This window comes from Neurospora tetrasperma, assembly GCF_000213175.1.
Source record: "Neurospora tetrasperma FGSC 2508 unplaced genomic scaffold NEUTE1scaffold_1, whole genome shotgun sequence".
Classification (NCBI taxonomy): domain Eukaryota; kingdom Fungi; phylum Ascomycota; class Sordariomycetes; order Sordariales; family Sordariaceae; genus Neurospora; species Neurospora tetrasperma.
Genome location: NW_009799099.1, coordinates 363,520 through 382,438, shown reverse-complemented (window position 1 = coordinate 382,438; position 18,919 = coordinate 363,520). Strand labels below are relative to the sequence as shown.

The window sequence follows — 18,919 nt, the reverse complement described above, 5'->3', positions numbered from 1 at the left end:
TTCCCCGCGCCCCTCCTCCCTTCACTTCCCGTTTTTTCCTCCTCTTGTGTTATCGCTTTCTTTCACACAATATCAACGGATATCTTGACTGCTACGTGTCCACGATCCGCGGCGGTCTCGGCAAGTGAGTACGGTATACGAAGGCTTCGGTTATTCAATCCCACTCTCAGCACGCACCAAGACCTGCTGTTGGAAGTCTGTGCCCTAGGCCGTCTTCACTGGCCTTGCCCATTGACGTACACCCTTCCCGGTATACCTAACTAGGCTGCCTACCGTAGTTCCTGTTTTCTCCTCTTCTGTTGGACACCTCCAGACTCGAGCCCTTTTCGTTTTCGCCTTCTAGCCTTCCGATACCTGCCTCTCCCACAACGGAAAACGAGAACCTCGGAGTGTGCTTTTTGTCACGCAGATCCTGCTGTCCGGTCACCCCCTCACGGCGCAATTACGGCCATTCTTTCCCAATCAGCACCCAACATTCAGACGTCCTTTCCGCAAAAGGTATACTCGAGAAGCACAGAAAGCCTTGTCGTAGTCACATCGATAGACCTTCGCGAAGATGTCGGATCACCAAATGACAGGCAGTTCCTCACCTAGTAAGTCTATTCCACATTCCACAACAGTGACAGCGGACTGACGGGACGCCAATCCTATTCCAGGCCGATGCCCTTGTGGTAACACCTCGCCGCATCTGGAGTTTCTCCCACCTATTCCACAGCTTATCGGCCCCTGTGACGTCGAGGAGTGGAAGTATATAGTGCGACTATATCTCAACCATTACGGTCTGCTGGACTTCATTGATGGAACTCACGAGAAGGGCCAGGCCAATTCCGACGTGGAGTCTCCTGGTTCTTGGCGTAGACGACGCGCGCATGCTTTCACCATACTCAACGGCAGAATTAAATGGGCCATGCCGCAGCTGCTCAGCGCTGGTCTGAGAGCCTACGATGACGATTACGACTTCGACCCCCAGGAGTTGTGGAATTACATTACCCGGTACATCAGGTTTGGCACGCGCTCTGATTCACTCAAGGACCGCATGCTGCTTCATTTGTTCTACTGCGGTTACCTTCGGGATGATGCCAAATTTGAGAAGCATGAGTACATCCTCATGCGCCGTTGTCTCCGCACGTTGGGTATTGAGGTTCACCCTATGGCTATGAGGGAGGCAGACATTGATGAGGACGACCTTGGCCATGATGACCGCGAATGGGTCTATAGTCAGGGGTTAACGGAAGTGCAGGGAAGATGGCTGACCGATTGGAGCAAGACGTGGAATGCCTCGAAGGCTTTTGACAGAGATGACTTTGCGAAGATGTTGGAGGATGCTGAGGACCAAGTTGTGACGTAGTAGGCAGGGATCGCATCTTTGCTATTGCGCGAAGAAACTGCTCATGTTTAAGCCACGCGGGCTTGGTCGTAATGAAGGAGGGACAAATGGTGCACATGATGGTCAGAGAGAATTTGCTCCTTCACAATACAGTGAAGCGTATGTTAGTGCGGAGGCATGATACCGTTTGTTGGTGACGTATCCTGCGACAGCAGCAGTTGTCTTGTAGACTAGAGGCGTAACATCGGTCTGGAACTCGCGAAGTAGCAATCCGTCAGATGATTTTCAGCCGCGACATCTCAGAACGGAACGGGTAAAGAACAATCTCCAAAAACTTCGCTTGGTGGCTGGCGAAATGCCCGGCATTCTTTCATCTGCCAGCTGTACGGCAAATGGTGATCAAATTTGATAATAGAGGAAATGTTACGTCCAGTAATGATAGCTGCAACAAACTTCATTCACCATGGCAAAATGATGGATATGTGAAGTGATGGGCTGCTATCGTTGTCGCTGCCACTTTTAGTGCGAGTATCGATAGCGGAGTAGCGCTGGTCCAGGTCGTTAGTGGACTACACAAAGTTAAGGCCCCGCTGCATGTTATGACGGCAGTACTTTGTTTATAAAAGGTCACTCGACGAAAACAATACTTCAACGATTTGGACAGAACATTCATGGCTAGAGAAGTATTTCTGAAGACGGCCGGCCTCGTACAGCAAGATCAAATAGATACAAGATTATTATTTTCTTTGTTCAAAAATGAGTGTCTTTCTCAAGCGAAGTACTCCGGCTCTCCATCCAGCATCGTCCATAACAGCGCTGACCCACTGGAATCGAAGCCAGCAGGAACCCATGTCTGCTCGTCACCAACCACACAGCCAGACACTCGCCGTCTACGTCTCCATCCTCCTCTATACCTCCGTTATTCATGCTTGGCTATATTGAGTCGCTATTCGTTTCCCTATCCCATGCTTGTTCAGTTGGCTGTTGCCCGATGTTGACGCTGGAAACGGCTTTGAGGATGAGGGGCCGAGGCAAACGTCGCACTGTTGGGGATGATAAAGGGAAATCAGTGAAGCAGTCGGAGGTAGCAAAGGACAACGACCCAATAGGATTCAGCTTCAAACAGATCTGAGGGAAGTGGACAGGAGCAGTCAACAAAATTATGATTGGGTTTATGTTCCGCTGTACCAAGGGCAGGAGGCAGCTAGGTACCTACCTATCTTGCTCGTTGATGACTCCAGGCAATTTTTCTCCAGCAAAAGTCGCCTACAAGCGCCACAAGTGACAGTCCCTCCCTTCGGACAACGACGATGTAGCTAGATGTCGTCCATTGCTGGGCAATGCATCCATCCCCTTCGCTCCTAGCTTGTAGTAACCACGCTCCCAGTTACCCCGTTACCCCAACCCAGCTACCTTATAGCTTCTACTCATCATCCGTCAAACTGATCGCGCGCGACGACATGGAATGATTGGTACCCAGATGCGAAGCTGCCCTGTCCCTGTCCCTGTCCCTGTCCTGCTGCTCCCGCTGCCTCAGCTCCTGGACTCGATTCCACAACAAATCCGTCCGAAACCCAAACGAATCCTTATCGCCATCCCAACCAGCCGCCAGGAGTGCCGGGACGATATTTCCGATTTTCGAAAACAGGATCGCGTAGGCATGCATGTTGCGACGCTGGTAGTTCTTGCGGTCGTGCTTGGTGGGCGGATTCGGATTCCCGTCGTCGTCGTCACCACATTGCCAGCGCAAGTCCCAGCGGCTTTGTTCGTGGCCGGTGATGAAATAAAAGACGCCGTGGTAGCGCAGATGAAAGTAGAGCGCGTGTTGCCAGGCGTAGTAGTTGCTGAGGTCTTCGGCGAGTTGAGGGATGGGGAAACGCGTGAGCGCGTCGTTGTCGGGGTCGTGGAGGTCTAGGTCCATTGTGAATGGTGGCGATGGATACTTGGTTTGGTGTTAGAAAGGGAAGGAAATGATGAAGGGAGGGTTCAGACTTACGGGGAAAAGAAGTTCTGCAACGATGGAGTAGTAGCGGACTTCAACAATGTTGAGTAGAAGTTGAGAGTCGAGGGTCGACTGTGTCCTTCTCACTGCGGAGGTGATAGGCGGCGACAGGAAATAGTCCTGACTTTGTAGAGGTAAAGAAGAAGGAGGGATGAATCTAAGCCCGGGCTGCCTAGAAATATTATCAGGAGGGGACACAATGCCAGTGAATGTGGCCCAGAAGCTCAGTGAAGGGGGCATGAATCCAGAGCACAGACTTCCAACACCTTCCATTCTTTCGTTCTACCATTCACTCGCCATTTTAGCATAGGTTTGTAGGTACATGAGTGACCTGAACAACGAACTTATTGTACTGAAACCCTTCAAGATGGAACCAATAAAGACTCTCATGACATGACGCCGTTGGTGGTGTAAAAGACAAAGTTGTATGAGCAGAGAAGAGGGGTGGCACAGCTTTAAGTGCGGCTCATTTCCAAACAAGTGCGTCAATGACTGTCGAAAACGTGAAGAACACAAAAAGCGGGAAAAAAGCAAAAAAAGCTCGGCTGCTCAAGCCTAGATCGAATCCGAAACCAGCTGCAACCTACGAGAATACCAACGCGTTTTCGGCCCCGGTGCACTATTACATTGGCTACTGGAGGCGCTGGAAGATCTGTACTATTGAATTATATGGTTTCAGCGACCTGGGGAGCGGGAAGGTTCTTCTCTTCTTGGAAAGCTGGGCCCGTGCCGGTTTTGCAATAGTGCACGCTTCTCTTTTGTCTCTCGGTATCGCTTAGTGTGGCCGTCGTGACCTATTCAAGTACAGATGTAGAGTGGCAAGTACGACCTAGTATTTACGAGTGAGAATTGAGGGAAAGGACTGGAAGGTTCTAGTTGGGGGGAGGCGGGCAAGGAAGAGGCTGTGTCTTTGTATCAGGTCCCCGGCATCCAAAATTGTCAGTCGCGACCTTCCATTGTTTTCGTTGTAATTCTGCCATTCACTTTGTTCCCTCCTTCAAGAGTGCGGTGGTTAGGCAGTCACAGCAGGTCTTTCTTTCGAATGTCGCAACGGGAAAAGATCAGAATCAAAGATATGATTTCACGCTTGCGATTACATCAAAGACGGAAATTCTGCGGAAGATGGGGGAAGTTGTTTCTCTTTCATTCATCACAGGTATCTACGCTGAGTCTATTCGTTTCATTTAACTCATTCCTCCGTCTTGTTGTGAATCCGTCCTTTATGTCTGTGTTCCGTGATAGTTTCCTTAAGATAGGTAGAGGTACCTAACGTTCTTTCCATGCAGCAAAGAAACCAAGGAAGTTCCCGCTTGGTTCCTCGTTACTCCTCCAAACTCTGCACTACCATAACACTGAGTTGACCAACTCCAGTCCGGTAAGACAGTGACCATAATGCGCTAGTAGAGGTAAACATGCCAACTGCCACTTCGTATCTCGAAGAAAGTGATTCCTCCACTTCCACAGATTGGAGTTCGGGTAAGTCTGCGAAACGAAAGCAAACTACCTCTACGCGTACTGCGCTGGGCCGCAAGTCTTGTGGTACATCAGAATTATCTGCCACAGTATCTTGGGATCAAATTGGTCAACCTCGCGCTGCAGCTTATTGCCGAACCGTCTCTTCAAGAACCCAATAAGGTCCTTGGCGGACGACCAGATGATGGAGTACGCGAGTAAGCGACGGCAACGGCGCTCATCCTGGGAGATGACTGGCGCGGCAGGGCCAATATCTTTCTCCACTCTCCAGATCTTGGCAGTAATATCAGGTTGGTGACCGTCCTCATTCTCTTCAACGAAACAGCCAACATTGTGGTAGCTGAGATGGAACCTGACGGCAAACTTCCATTCGCCAAAGTTCGACATGTCCCTGGAGAGTGCCGGAACAGGGACAAGTTTGAGCGCCTCGGATGTGTCCATGGTAGCTGCGCATGTGGGATTTATCGTAGAGGTGGGGCTCTTTTTTCGTTTTATTAGCCTGATGAGGGATAATTTGGTTGGGGTTGGTTAGTAGTGGAGATAACCGATATAAGGAGTGCTGAAGACTGCTTACGCGGTAAGCGACTTTACGAGTCGGAAGGATGCTATTCTTCAAGTTGAAGGTGGAAAGGCGGCTCGTACGGCGGTTCGGTGCTGAAAATCCCTTAAGACTTCAAAGGATGAGAATGGCCGTCGACGAAGTGATAGGTGGAAATCGGAAAAGGAAGAAGTTTGCAGTAGGGGAGATATATATGGGGACGTATTTATGCTGGCCGTGCCGTGTTGTCCATTCACCATCCTTCTATTCACCCAAACTTCCGTCCAATATTTCACTCTAGGCTGGCGGTACTGTCGCTTCTCCTTCTCGTTTCTGTCATTGACACCCGAAAACATGATTTCGTTAATTGCATCCTTGAGGTTTATACCTCTATCTTATAGAACTCCTACTTCTTATCTCCAGTCTTCATATACTTCCAGTACCTCTACTTTAGATCCTGTAGCTAGAAGGACGTAGAATGATCTGTAGTCGTGGAGAGCCTCGAGAAGTAGCTTCGGATTATGCTGGTGGTTTCTATATAGTTCGTTGCTCATTTGTTTGCTCATCCGGCGCAAAGTTTCCTTGGTCGATCCCTAGATAAGGGAATATACGAATAAACGATGGTGATGAATGGGACCGGAAGTGCATCGAATTTCAAAGTTGGGGTCAATGTAACTGTAAAGACCGTGGTAGTCCAGATAGAACCGGATGGAATGCTCCCACTCGTTGAAGTTGCTGATGTTGGCGTGAAGCTCAATAATTGGAATGAACTTGAGGGCTAATTCCATCGTGCTGTCTACTTCCTGGCCGGCGGACAGCTGGGCTAGGGTGCTCATATTGACACGTAAATTGCCAGGTTGCCTTTTAGACATTAACAACGTCCAGATGTCGGCTAGATTTATCTGTATGAAGGGCGTGCTCGGCGACTTACGCGACAGTGAATGGAAAAAGAACTCTAGGCAAGAATGGCGGCGCGGCTTAATAAGGCGATGAAGATTGCCAAGTAGTAGAAGCTGAGTGGGCTGTGGCGCAGTGAAAGGTGGAAAAGAGAGGGGTTTGTGGTGGACGAGGAGGTAAACGGGGAAAGGTGTTTAAATGCGGAACTTTGCGGGCTCGGTACCATGACCTGGATTCCTCTTGAGGTCTAGTTCGTATGCGCGGCAGCCCAATCGTATGCAGTGTCCGGGTTCAGGTAAGCATGCAAGCTCTAGCCTCCAGGTTACCTCCTGCCCTTGTGTTGCATTGAGCATTCTCACTCGCCTGGATTTTCACACCTTATTCTTTGCAAATCGCTGCATTGAGTTCCACTTCTTCCAATCTACCTAACCCCAAGTCCAACTGCAATCTGAAGGGACCCTTTCCCGCCTAACCTCACACGAATCCTGCTAGGACTCATAACCTTGGACCTTCATCGTCTTATAATTGGAAGATTTAGAATAGCATCGCAGCAGTTATGAAGAACTTTCCAAAGGTGCCTGGGATCATGTTCGCGATCCTGATACAGCTCTTTTTCCAGATCTTTCCTGAGTTGCGACGGACGAAAAATCCCTACCGACGACTTCCAAATGAGGGCATACACAAAGCAGCGACGCCGGCGATACTCGTCGTCGGAAAGTTGGCTTTCCTGGTTGCCCTCAATGAATTCAAGAAGGTCGTGGTAGCGGAGACAGAACCGAATAGAGTGCTCCCATTCCTCGAAGTTGGAAAAGTTCTCCTGGAACTCAATAATGGGAATGAACTTGAGAGCCAAACTGGTGTCCAAGTCGGTAGGAAGCTCTATCGTGTTGCTCATGTTTTCCTGATCGCCTGGGTTAGTGATGTTTGGCTCCCTTGCTAGGTATTCACCAGAAAAACACCTCAGATGTGCCATCCTACTTACCAGACCTCACAGTCGATGATTTTGCAGCCTTGGAACAAGATCCACCTCAAGGTCAGGATGGCGAAGAATCCAATATCCAATGATGTCGCGAAGGTGAAAGACTGGAAAGACGTGGTGGGAAATGAGAGAACGAAAACTGGTGAAAGGTGGCCGCTGGGCGTTTAAAAGGAAGAGATTCGTGGTTGGAGCGGGGAAGAAAGCAGATCCAGTCGGAGACCTCCATATCAGGTGTTTGTAGGCGGCTTGGTGCAGGTGCCTCACCGCCGTGCCTGCCTTCCGAAATGTAGTATCAAGATTCAGGCATCAACGCCCTGCATAACAACCGTTACCTCTCACGTCACGGCCTGAATCACATGCTAGTCTAGTAGGCACTGGTGTTACTGTTGCAGCGAGTTCCCATTCTAGATCGACTACCACTGATGCACTTCAACATCAAGCCTCGACAGGTCAAACACTCCCCATTATCCTTATTAACCCCAACTTCCCGACCTATCTCCTCCAACCCTCAATCATTGAAACACCCCATCCACCGACGTCCACATCCTCAACTGGACAAGCAACTCATCCTCATCATTCTCATTATCCTCCTCATCCGCCTCGTCCATCTCATCCACCTCATCCACCTCATTTGAGTCCCTCGCCATCCTCCCCTCAACCAACTCCTTATACCTCTGCACCCCCTCCATCAACTCCGGCGCCCAATAATCCCTATCCCCAAACACCTCAAACCCCAGCGCCCCATCCATCGCCATATCCTCCAACACCTCCCTTCCAACACTAGCAAACACAATCGCATACGTATGCAGAACCCTGCGTGTCCAATTATCTTTATCTTCAGCCTCCGGACACTCTCGGTTGGGGTATCTTGTTGGCAGCAGAAAGTCGACGAGGCGGTGGTAGACGATGTGGAACCAGAGCGCGTGTTCCCATTGTTGGTAGTTGGAGAGATCTCGATTCAGGGGAGGGATGGGGATTAGGGCGAGGGCTTTGTCTTCTGGGTCGTGGGTTCCTGGGGTCCAGGAGGTGTCGGTGAGGCCCGGGGGTGATGGAGCTCGGGAGAGGAGGCTCTGTGGGTGGGTTGGGGAGTTAGTGATGGGATTGATGCTTGTAGGATTTTGGGAGGGAGAACAGGAGGCTTACGATGGGGATAGCTGAGGGCTCTGGTTGTGGGTTCATGATGTTCGTGACGATCGTGAAAAGTGATGGGCAATAGAGGAAGGTCTAGTGTCAAGGGTACGTACCTAGGTAGGTTAATGAATTGCCTGGGGCTGTGATAGCGGACAGTTATATACCTGGGTTGCTTTGGTTCTTTTCTTCTGTTCACTTCTGGCAACAGCGGAGAGAACTCTGCCTGAAAATGGTAGGCGTTTTTCTGGAGTTTACTAGGCACACATGGACAAAGGCAGGCAATGGACAAGTCATAGTTCAAATCAGTAATGGGCAAGTGTCCGCGCATAGGTAGATAAGAGAGGCTTTATATCAGGAGGACCTATCATACCCTTTTCTTGGGAAGAACATGCTTGTTGGAAGGTCGAAACAAAACCCACTGTACCTAGCCTCGCTGTAGCAGCCTGGTGTCTAACAAAAAGCGCCTTATAAAACGGATACCAATTCACCGGATTACAATGTTCGCCCAAATTTCTGCTGCCATCACAAAACCTGTAACAGTCCACCCTTGCCATCATTGCCTCCTACAGGTCTTCTTCAGCCAATAAGCATTGTATTCCGGTCCCCTTGGATTTTGGAATTTCCATCGTCGGAGAATTAGAAGCCACCCGGTTCTTGTTGAGCCGAATTATCAAAGCTGCTGGCGTCCTCTTGGTCGATTCAGGCAAGCTCTGTGGATTGCAACCCGCCATGGTGTACTCCTGTATCTCTGTACTCCTACTGTAACTTTGGGTTGGCGATTTTTCCAACCTACGAGGTACGAGGGAAAAGAGTATTGCGGCCCAACAGATGAATGTCGGCCCAAAGTTTTCCCGGGTTGAAGTGAAAGCAGTGCGGCTGGTCGGTGAATAACTGTCTCCCGAAATACTTTGCGAACTCGGGGCCGATTCTCTCGATCTTCGAGGCGATGAGAGAATAGGCATGCAGGGAGTGAGTCTCCTGGGCATGGCGCTCTTCCTCCGTAGTCGGCTCCTTCAGGGCGAAAGGAGTGACATAATCCAACAAATTGTGAATCCGTAGATGGAACGTCACAGCGTGGTCCCACTGCCTGAAGTTTGACATATCCGCCTCCAGCTCGGGAATCGGTATGAGATTGAGCGGGTGGCTGGGCTCAGACAGCGAAATAATTTGCGGTGCTGAGATCATGGTGATTGTCAAGATCTGGACTGGATTTCAGATGTCAGCAAGTAGATTTTGGTGCGAGTCGATAAAGGAATAAAAACTGAAAAAAATGCAAGTCAAGACAGGAAGTTCACATCTCACCTCAGCGGACTCCGTGGATGGCTGTTTCGTTGCGTGACAGAGAGTTGTGGAAGTGAATACTGGAGCGCGATACCTAGAGGTAGTTGAAGGGGTGTCCAGCACACGAGTGATGCGGAAGAGGAAAGGACTGGGCCACCCAAAGTTGAGTTATTACCTTTCTTGCAAACAAACGGGCAGACAATTTCTTGCACAGTGAATGGTCATGGTAGTGAATGGGGACTGGAGGGGTTCGTTGTCATGGAGATGTGTCCGCCGTCCCGCGGGGTTGGTTCGGACTGCCGGTCGCCTACAGGTGTCAACACAGGAGGAGCCATTGATTACCTCCACTGAACAGTGTTTAAGGATGGCACATCGAAGGGAAGCATGACGTCACGGCCACAAATGGGAAGTCAATGGAGGAAGGAATGGGTCGTTGAATGCTCGCAAGAAAGGTAACACGATGCTCATCCTGCATTGAGGAAGAATGTGGCAACAACCGGTCCATTCTGCTCAAGAGGAGCTATTTGTGACTGCGGTTATTACGTACTTTTTCCCCCTTCCAACCATGGCTTTGGTTCACCCCATCACCTTCAAGAGAAGCCCCCTTCCACTCTTCAACCACCTAGTCATTTGAGTTGAGCTTCTTCCCATGTTCATTGTTACCACCAGGAACAATTTCCTCCGCAAGTGACCGCTGACTGTCGAACCGAACTTGTGCGAGCTTAGTGCCTGACCTGAATCCCTGAAGCGACATCTGACATGTTTCTGACCTGGAAGTGAAAACTCCGCTATTACATTGCCCAAGTCCTAGCAGAAATCGGCGATCTCCGTCACACAATGCTTAGTTGTCGGTTGGTCTGGTTAGATGTCTGACTAGCTCATTTGCCGAAAGATGGTTCAGTCCAAATTGAAAACTTCCCGCCTGTATTCGCGAATCGCCTCCAAAAGATCATGAGGGCAATGAGAGATCGGGCCCCAGTCGTCCAACAGACAGCCCTGCTCAATGACCTTCGCGGCCTTTGAGTTGATAATCGAGTACGCATGGAGGCAATGACGCTGCCAACGGTGCCAGTGGTCTGTCGTATTGAAGTCGTCGCGCCCGGGACCGTGCGGATAGTCAATCTTCATGAACTCAACCAATTCATCCAGGCCATAGTATTGAAGATGAAAGTCTAACACACGCTCCCACTGATCGTAGTTGGACAGATCCGTCTCGAGCTCCGGGATGGGATAGAGCTTGAGGGCCTCCAAAGTAGGATCGGTGCCGTCGATATTGTCCATGACCTGGGCGAGCATATGCTCCGCGGTGTATTTGATCATCTTGGGCATTGTGGGCTGTTTGAGCTCTACCTCACTTTCCATTGTCAGTACACTCAGTTCCAGAGGGGGGACGTGACTACCCTACTTACGCGATGGTGAGCGAAGGACGAACGGGCTAACAAGACCCAGATGAGCCGAGAGAAAGGACGGCGTGACTTCTGGTTGATTGCGAGAAAACAAGAAAGAGAAAGGGAGAGGGCGGGGAGACAAGAAGGAGGACGAGGAGCAGGAGGAGGAGGTGGCGTTTGCGGGGCCCTTTATTTACCGTAGAGGTAAAGTTATACCAAACTGTAGAGGTAACTTTCATATTTTGCCAACGACCGGCAAAGTGCCCTTACCACAGTATCAACGAGTGCAATCCGTCAAAAATCCCAACGTTCTCAAAACTCCTCCGCAACAACACCTCTGGGAGCCACCGCCTTCTTCAACCTTTTACACTCCAGTCTAGCATCATCTCGCAACTTCTCATCTCCTCCTCCCCCTCCTTTGTACGGTCCATGACAAAGCCCATTCAAGAACGACAGGAACACCTCATCTCCAAAAGCCTCCATTTACTCGTCCACAAATGGCGCCATATCAACAGGCCCTCTGAAACGTAACTCATCCAATTTTGGCGGTAGAAACTGCCATAGCAGTTTGCACACACGTCGTGTCCAGCCCATCGAATGAGAACAACAAACGCTCACCAACACTCACCTCCACACCTGAGAATACTCCAACATGAGCACGAGTTGAGAATGGAAATGCATCGGAGCATCCAAGGTGGACTCGGCGCTCAGGGGATGAGGCCTGGTCCATCCGCTTACAGGTGTCGCTGTTCACGGTTGGGTCTGGCGGTATGGAATTGGGGATGGCAAGATATGGAGGGCTGCCCCATATCCTGTGAAAGAAATGTCTGACAGCGGTGCCTTGGAGTGTTCTCTGTGTCGTCTGGTGGACTCGTAGCCGAGTGTCCATGGAGTGTTTTGTTTTGTTTTGATGGTGACATTGTGTTCAGGTTGCCAAGTTTGGTGCCCCTGTACAAGTAGTGGAGGCTCGCAGGGGTGGCACATTTCAGCCCTGTGGACCCAGATCTACACCCTGTTTCCACAGCGCCATCCTCCCCTATTTTAGCACTAACAGCATTCCGCCAAAACCCAGCACAACGAATCAATCCACAGCGCACAAACTCAACACCAAACCACCCTCCCGAGCCCCAAACATTCTCGATATCCACAGACAACTCCAGATGTGTCCCGCGGTCGAGGCAGTCTTGTTGAAGATCGATGGAATTAGGTGCTTGAAGGCTTTTGTGTAAGCTGTGCGTTCCTTACACGGCATCAGGCACAAGCGAAGATGACCAGCTACCTCTACCCGACAGAGTGGCCCGTCTCATCGCCGGCGCTTACGGGCAGCGGGCGGTTGGCTGTAACGGTGAGTGGCTCCAGGCCTCCAATGAAGATCTCCGATTCCATTCAGCTAACGCGTCAAAGTTACTCCTAACTCGGATTGGCTCTTGGGTAAGATAGCGCATGAAACATGGACATATGGCTCGCTGAATCCCTGCTGGTTCCAGCGGGTATTTCGATGGTACCTATGCTTGGGCTTGCATGTTGAAACGACTTCATCGTCCTCAACCCAATCGAAAAGAAAATTATCGACGGTTTCTTTGTGAGAAAAGTGACATCGACGTTGGTAAGAATCACTGGAATGGCTCCCTCTTTTCTTCAACTAACATCGATGTAGGCGGTGTAATCGATTGGAATATTGACAGGCTCCTGAAAGCGTGAGCTGTCATTCTCACGCTCAACATCCATTGCTCCTCTCCATCACAGCCTGAATAGCCCGTCCTACTATGGCCTGGACCCGGCATTTCCGCTCGGAGGAGCCCAAAGTATTGAATCAAGAAGTTATGAGAATCCCGGATTCATCCTTCTCAGCCAGAAAAGAGAGGTCGGGGTCCCGGTCATGGCAACGCTTTACCGCAGCAGCTCGAGCAGCGAATTGTTTGAGGAAGGCATTCAAACCCCGACAACAGAAGACCGAGGATCTAGGCTTATGCCACGAATGCCAATGGATCAAACTCCACAACATCTTCGAACCGAACAAAGGTATCAAAGCACAATCATGGCGCACCCTCAACCTTTTAGCATATCTGGATTTCCACACCTTACGGCCGTGCTGGGAACCAAAAAAGACGTGGCGCGTGAGCATGAACAACCGCGATACGTGCCCGACGTGCGCCTTCTTTGCAGCCTGTTCATCAAGAATGGGTTTTCCGGTCGAGGAGTTTTCCAACAGTGGCTATATCGAGCCTGGTACCCGCAGGATAACAGGTGCCACCGCTTTTGCGTGCGATGACCCCGGTGCCGACACAGGGTTCTTTGATGTGGAAGTACTGGAACTTAGAGTGTGTCCAGACGGAAACAAGCAAAGTCCTTGGGTCAGCAAGCTGCACCGAACATGGTCCGAGACTCATTACATCCTCCCCTGCCAGGATCACGGCGGCGAGGATGAAGGGGTGTCAGACACAGTTAACTATGATGTTATTAAGCAGTGGTTGACCTTTTGCGAGATTGAGCACTCAACCTGTATCGACGCACCGTCGTTTCCTCTCTCCGACACCATTCCGGGACTGTGTCTCATTGACTGCCATAGCAGAAAGATAGTGCCAGCAATAGGCCTCGGCAAGCCTCGATACGTCACACTAAGTTACGTATGGGGCACCTCAGGCGCCACTTCAATGACAACTCCCACGCTCCCCGAGGGTGACCAACTCCCAAAGATCGTCAACGACGCCATGATAGTTACCCTGAAACTTGGGTACAAGTACCTTTGGGTGGATCGGTACTGCATCCCCCAGAACGACCCATACGCAAAGCACATACAGATCCAGAACATGGGTAGCATTTACTCCCTTTCAATCCTCACCATCATTGGCGCCGCCGGCGAGGACGCAGAGTACGGCCTTCCGGGAGTTAGCTCGGCCCCACGTATTCCGCAGCTCTGGACCGACATTCCTTATAACGGTGGCAACAACCACTTGCAACTCATTTACTTCAATCCGCCTGATACGGAGATCCGTACGGCAAAGTGGCATTCCCGCGGCTGGACGTACCAGGAGGGCCTGCTTTCCAAGCGCAGACTCGTCTTTTCCGATCGACATGTCTACTTTCAGTGCCAGGAGATGCACACCACAGGCGAATTAGAGTTTAACGGGCGGGAATGGGGGTATCAAAAGCCACACCGTAAGAGAGAACATCTCGCGCGGCGAGACCACGTAGGGAAATCCATCAGCAAGAAGGAAGCCGTGTTTCCCTACCCCTGGGACTGGTGGGACTGGGAGTCTGCATTTTGGGTACGGGTAGGAGAGTTCATGAACAGGACTTTGTCGTATGACATGGATGGCCTGGACGCTATGAAGGGGATCATCCAGACGTATCGGGATCAAACACCCTTGAGGTTCGTTTGGGGCTTGCCGTATCGTGGACCGGAACATTCGCGGGTGCCGGAGAATCTTAAGGCTGATGAGTATCGGGTCTCTCCGCCGCAGGGAATCTTCTTTGAAGTTGACACTCATCCTGCGGTAAGCGTTTGCGAGCTTTTGGGAAGCCTTTTCTGGAAGGATGAATGGCTGGCGAAGCCTGACTGCGCCGCCACGGGTAACAATACCACCGAGGTTTCACCGCGTAGAACAGTCCTCCCAAGTTGGACCTGGGCCGGCTGGAAGAGCCTTCCAAGCCACGACGCGAGCGTCACTCCCGGTCGCTTGACGACTGGTCAAGGCTTCGGAACAAGCCAAATTCCCGTCAGCATCAAGTTTGCCTTTAAAGACAAGGAGTTGGACTGGATAACGGACCACTCCGAAATCCTCAAGCGCTCCGAAATCATCGGCAAGTTCCCGGACTACCTCAGCATAACCGGCTCAGTCTTTGAGGCAGACCTCGTATGTACTGAAGTCCAAGACCAAAAAGGCACCATCTCCTGTGTTTGGAAGTACGTGTCCCCGCCATTTTTGGTAGGCAAGGAACAGGACTTACCGCCGGGTTTGTTTGAGCAAGTCAACGGAAGCTGTGTATCCCTGCTGGGTCTGTACTTCTACTCGAGAAGTTTCCCTCAGTCGACAAATTTCCTCGATTTCCACTTTCTGCTTTTTAGAAAGGTTGGGGAGGATGACGCTGGCCCGCTGTATGAACGCGTCACGAGTGTCTTCCTTGCGGAGCTGCACCACCACCATGAGCGGAGGGTGGAGTTGCCCGCTGGTCCTTGGCCGCCGGTGTTGGATAAGGACGTGAAGGAGGTGAGGATTTGATGATTTGACACGAGGAAGGTAGAATATCTCAATCATCAGCTTCTGTAAAGGTGGGTGGTATACATCTCTGTTCTTGGCAGTAGCATGTCGAATGAAAAAAATCGAGAAATTGGTATGGTTCGTGGTTGTGATCATCAAAATCCTTGCGTGGCACAGACCGCCCGCTCAGGCTTCCCTTGTGAATTACAGTCAAACAACTCATCATGACGTTGGACGGTCAACAGTTCCTGATCTACCTACTGTAGGTATGCAAGACGCACCTGCAAGCCTTCTGCCCAGCTTGTCTCCCACATCAACACTTTCGATCACATAGCGAGCATCATGTACAGCGTCAAAAAGCAAGAGGGCGTCATTCCAATCATACTCGATGCGGCTGCGAGGCCCAGCTCCAAGATCTCCGAGTTCTTCGGTGACACTCTCATTAACGAGCCAACCCCGAGTCCCGAGCGACGAAAGATCGTGCGCAAGCGACACCGACGACCACATCACGCAACCGCCGAGCCGTTCACGGCGCCTCAACGGAAGGACTTGCGTCCCCGCAGCCCATCCAACATTCTCATCCAAAGCTGCGGTTTATCTCGGTACGCTTTACCATCACATCACCCCCTCCCCATCCCATCCCACATATCAAAGCTAACGCCAGAGAGATTCACATGGCCCACATCCCTCGGTCTCCTCTCCCTCATCCTCTTCCTCCTCCCGCCTCCTTACCGCTTTCACGGCCTCACCACCCTCACCACCGCCCTCTTCATCACCGACGTTGTCCTCTTCATTCTTTTTTCGCTGCTCATGCTTTGCTGCTCCTTGGTTCATTCCAAGTGCTGTACTAGGCCGCGCCAGCTATGCCCTGAATTAACTTCTAACGCCAGCAAGTTGGGGGCTCTCGCTTATTGGCCGATGGCGTGGCTTACGTTGGTGGCTTTTGCTGTGTTTCTTGCTGGGTATGGTGATGACCGGCTTCAGGCTGAGCATTGGAGTGGAAAGGGGAATGCTGATGGAGGAGGGGAAAAAGAGCTGAGGAGGCGTGTGTTGACGATGATTGCTTATGTGATGTGGTGGGTTGGGGTGGTGTGGATGACGGGCACGATGGTGTTTGTGATGGGAATTTTAATGGGGGTGGTGGGAGGGCAGAGTGAGCGGTGGGTGTTGAGGAAGGGACTCAACGTTAGAGGAGAAGAAGAGAATGAGGTGAGGGTGGTGTTGCCGGGATGTATGCTGACTTCGGCTTTTGGGATGGGGCTGTTGGCATTAGTAGGAGGACTGTTGGTGTCGGTGTTGGTGAGGTTGGGAACGTTATCAGTGGGCATGGCGACTCCGGTGTTGGTGTTGTCGTTTTGTGTGGAAGGAGTGGCGCTCTTCACCACGCTATTCCTGTTTGCGGTGCTGCAGCAGGAGATGATACAGGTGGAAGGATGGGCGTCCGTCCACTTGATCAAGCTTTCGTTGTGGATGATGGGGTCGGCGAGTGTTTGTGCCGCGGCGGTACAGATGCTCGGAAGAGCAGTGGAGGACGTCAGTGCTATTCTTGGTGGCGACGACACCCAAGCAAGAGCTTCAAGTGGGAACTTGTTCGGCACGCCTGCTACGGCGCAGGTTGCTCACGTGGTATGCACCCTTCTGGCCTTGCTCCTCCTCGGCTTGGCCGCTCTCTGGCTTATTGTCTCTCTTGTGGCATTCGTGAGCTTTGCCATCCACAGAAGACTGTCATGGAAGGGGCAATGCAGTGATACTGTCATTCCGGTGGCGGCGTTGGCGCTTTCCACGGTGCAGTTCAAGTCAGAGTTGAACTCGTCCTTCTTTGGCATTGTCACTTGCGTGTTGGTGGTGGCCGCAGCTGCTTCTCTTCTGGTCAATCTTGCCCTGTGCATAAAGCAGTTGGTGAGTACAACGTTCTTGGCTTCGCTCGAACAGGAGTAGCGAGTGAGATGGCGCGAAATCCATCAGCGGAAGGAAGAGGATCGGGAGGTGAGATCCGCCGGGCCATGGTTCTTTCCAACTTCGATCCTTGAGGATTACGACCAACAGATAATGAAGCGAGACATTCTGCCATTCTTTCCGCAATCCCAAAGTGTTTTGATGATAAAACGCGCGACGGGTGTTATGCTCCGAAAACCTGTGACAAATCACTCCACAACATATAAGGGGAAGCTCTAGGCTTCCACTTTTGCACCATGCCTATCCCTTCGTAAATCCCCGACGCCGGTCACGAACTCCGTCAATCAGCGCCTTTTCTCTCTTAGCGCCGTATTCCTTCCGCTCGTCTGTCGGCTGTTGCACCACTCACGGTCCACCGTTCTTGACTTCGCCTCGACAATGGGGCACATATCATCATAAGCGAACTTTGCGACATCCACCGTCCGACTTCTTGGGATGAGATCTTTTGCCAACGGTGTTAGTACTAATGCTGAAGGAGCATTAGTACCTATGAACGACATGGAAGTTGGTGAGAGTTCGGGGCTATTGTTAGACTACGACTAGTAAGACCCCGCCGTCTTCAACAGTCATGGTGGCCGAAGGCGGAGGTGACTGTAAGCGCTTATGAGCATTAGAGGTATCAGACCTTGCAGTTGTTTCGTTCATTCCCAATCGGACCCGTCCGTGCCGCATTCCACGTGTTGCCTGTCATTATTTCCTTGAAGTTTCCGTTGTGTTGGGAACCAACGAGAGCGCAGGACGACATGTGCTTGGAAGGAACGAAATGCCAAGAGGTACGAGCATGAAGACGCCTGAGACTTTGAACCGTCAACGCGGTATAAAGACAGGAGCGTTAGCTGCTAGCTTTGGAACAAACAAGGGACAAACATTCCAGAAGGATCGAGACCACGGGACATCTCAACGTTTAATCTCTGTCCCGCGATTGCAAGAAAGAAGACGGCCCAACAGACAGCAAACACCGGCCGGCACGAGCCGCAAACACATCTCCCCATTGTTCGAGTCTCAACAAGACAAAAGGTCAGGCAGCCAACCCACTCGTCAAACAGATCGACAGGAAAAGAACTCACATCACTTTCACGACCTTCAACCTTCAATTTTAACCACCAACCATCAACAATGTCCCTCCTCAAAGGCCAACGCTCCATCCAAACCATCATCCTCCCCCTTCCCCCCTCACTCCGTCCAACCTACGGCAACCACTTTTACCGGTGGCTCTTCGCCATCTCCGCTCCCTATTCCGGCATCAGCCACCCCTCGCAATCCATCACTTCCCCTTCTTCGGTCTGGGAGATCTACGAAGTGGCGCCTCAACCCGTCATCACCTCTTCCCCTTTTTCCGCCCAGTCCCATACACAGTCACAGTCCCGGTCCCAGTCCCAGTCCCAGCAACAACCAACCTTCAACTACCTCCCCTCCGCCGACCTAACCACGCACCAACTACTCAACATGCAAGGGACGTTCATCCCGTTGTGCGTGGCAGACGAAAATATGCGGGACGTGTTTCTGGAGAAGGTAGATCGGTATATTACGTTTCCGCCGACGGATAAGGGGTTTAATGATCAGACTTTTGTGCTGGGGGTCGTGGAGGAGTTGAGAGGGGAGGGATACTTGGGGGAAGGGGAGTATGCGGCTTGGGTGGAGGCTGTGGGGGGGTTTAGGGGGTGAATCCGATGAGGGATATAAGTGGAAGTGGTGCGGAATTGGGGGACGATGGTTCTGAGGGGCAAATGGGAAGCAGGAGGATG

The 18,919-nt window shown here is 51.3% G+C and overlaps 10 protein-coding genes across 10 annotated transcripts; 4 read left to right on the top strand and 6 right to left on the bottom strand.

Annotated features, from left to right (window-relative positions):
- Window positions 1-556: 556 nt before the first annotated feature.
- On the top strand, window positions 557-1,348 carry NEUTE1DRAFT_34486 (uncharacterized protein; the record flags this gene model as incomplete). Its single annotated transcript, XM_009848756.1, has 3 exons — window positions 557-593; window positions 657-747; window positions 895-1,348. The coding sequence occupies 3 exons, from the start codon at window positions 557-559 to the stop codon at window positions 1,346-1,348; spliced, it is 582 nt and encodes a 193-aa protein (XP_009847058.1).
- Window positions 1,349-2,750: 1,402 nt separating this feature from the next.
- On the bottom strand, window positions 2,751-3,248 carry NEUTE1DRAFT_134216 (uncharacterized protein; the record flags this gene model as incomplete). Its single annotated transcript, XM_009849203.1, has 1 exon — window positions 2,751-3,248. The coding sequence occupies one exon, from the start codon at window positions 3,246-3,248 to the stop codon at window positions 2,751-2,753; it is 498 nt and encodes a 165-aa protein (XP_009847505.1).
- Window positions 3,249-4,835: 1,587 nt separating this feature from the next.
- NEUTE1DRAFT_134215 (uncharacterized protein) lies at window positions 4,836-5,243 on the bottom strand (the record flags this gene model as incomplete). The annotated part of the gene is made up of 1 exon (XM_009849202.1): window positions 4,836-5,243. The coding sequence occupies one exon, from the start codon at window positions 5,241-5,243 to the stop codon at window positions 4,836-4,838; it is 408 nt and encodes a 135-aa protein (XP_009847504.1).
- A 1,674-nt stretch (window positions 5,244-6,917) lies between these two features.
- Window positions 6,918-7,331, bottom strand: NEUTE1DRAFT_143632 (uncharacterized protein; the record flags this gene model as incomplete). Its single annotated transcript, XM_009849201.1, has 2 exons — window positions 6,918-7,138; window positions 7,220-7,331. A coding segment is annotated over one exon (213 nt), but the record flags the coding sequence as incomplete, so codon positions are not given.
- Window positions 7,332-7,728: 397 nt separating this feature from the next.
- Window positions 7,729-8,435, bottom strand: NEUTE1DRAFT_143631 (uncharacterized protein; the record flags this gene model as incomplete). The annotated part of the gene is made up of 2 exons (XM_009849200.1): window positions 7,729-8,286; window positions 8,360-8,435. 2 exons carry the CDS (start codon window positions 8,393-8,395, stop codon window positions 7,729-7,731), a joined length of 594 nt encoding a protein of 197 aa, XP_009847502.1.
- Window positions 8,436-9,136: 701 nt separating this feature from the next.
- Window positions 9,137-9,532, bottom strand: NEUTE1DRAFT_37484 (uncharacterized protein; the record flags this gene model as incomplete). Its single annotated transcript, XM_009848891.1, has 1 exon — window positions 9,137-9,532. One exon carries the CDS (start codon window positions 9,530-9,532, stop codon window positions 9,137-9,139), a length of 396 nt encoding a protein of 131 aa, XP_009847193.1.
- Window positions 9,533-10,525: 993 nt separating this feature from the next.
- NEUTE1DRAFT_106807 (uncharacterized protein) lies at window positions 10,526-10,957 on the bottom strand (the record flags this gene model as incomplete). The annotated part of the gene is made up of 1 exon (XM_009849199.1): window positions 10,526-10,957. The coding sequence occupies one exon, from the start codon at window positions 10,955-10,957 to the stop codon at window positions 10,526-10,528; it is 432 nt and encodes a 143-aa protein (XP_009847501.1).
- A 1,168-nt stretch (window positions 10,958-12,125) lies between these two features.
- NEUTE1DRAFT_74905 (uncharacterized protein) lies at window positions 12,126-15,239 on the top strand (the record flags this gene model as incomplete). Its single annotated transcript, XM_009849198.1, has 3 exons — window positions 12,126-12,241; window positions 12,309-12,361; window positions 12,772-15,239. The coding sequence occupies 3 exons, from the start codon at window positions 12,177-12,179 to the stop codon at window positions 15,237-15,239; spliced, it is 2,586 nt and encodes an 861-aa protein (XP_009847500.1).
- Window positions 15,240-15,473: 234 nt separating this feature from the next.
- On the top strand, window positions 15,474-17,156 carry NEUTE1DRAFT_34736 (uncharacterized protein; the record flags this gene model as incomplete). The annotated part of the gene is made up of 2 exons (XM_009848771.1): window positions 15,474-15,820; window positions 15,887-17,156. Coding segments are annotated over 2 exons (1,617 nt in total), but the record flags the coding sequence as incomplete, so codon positions are not given.
- Window positions 17,157-18,290: 1,134 nt separating this feature from the next.
- Window positions 18,291-18,839, top strand: NEUTE1DRAFT_97346 (uncharacterized protein; the record flags this gene model as incomplete). Its single annotated transcript, XM_009849197.1, has 1 exon — window positions 18,291-18,839. The coding sequence occupies one exon, from the start codon at window positions 18,291-18,293 to the stop codon at window positions 18,837-18,839; it is 549 nt and encodes a 182-aa protein (XP_009847499.1).
- Window positions 18,840-18,919: the final 80 nt, after the last annotated feature.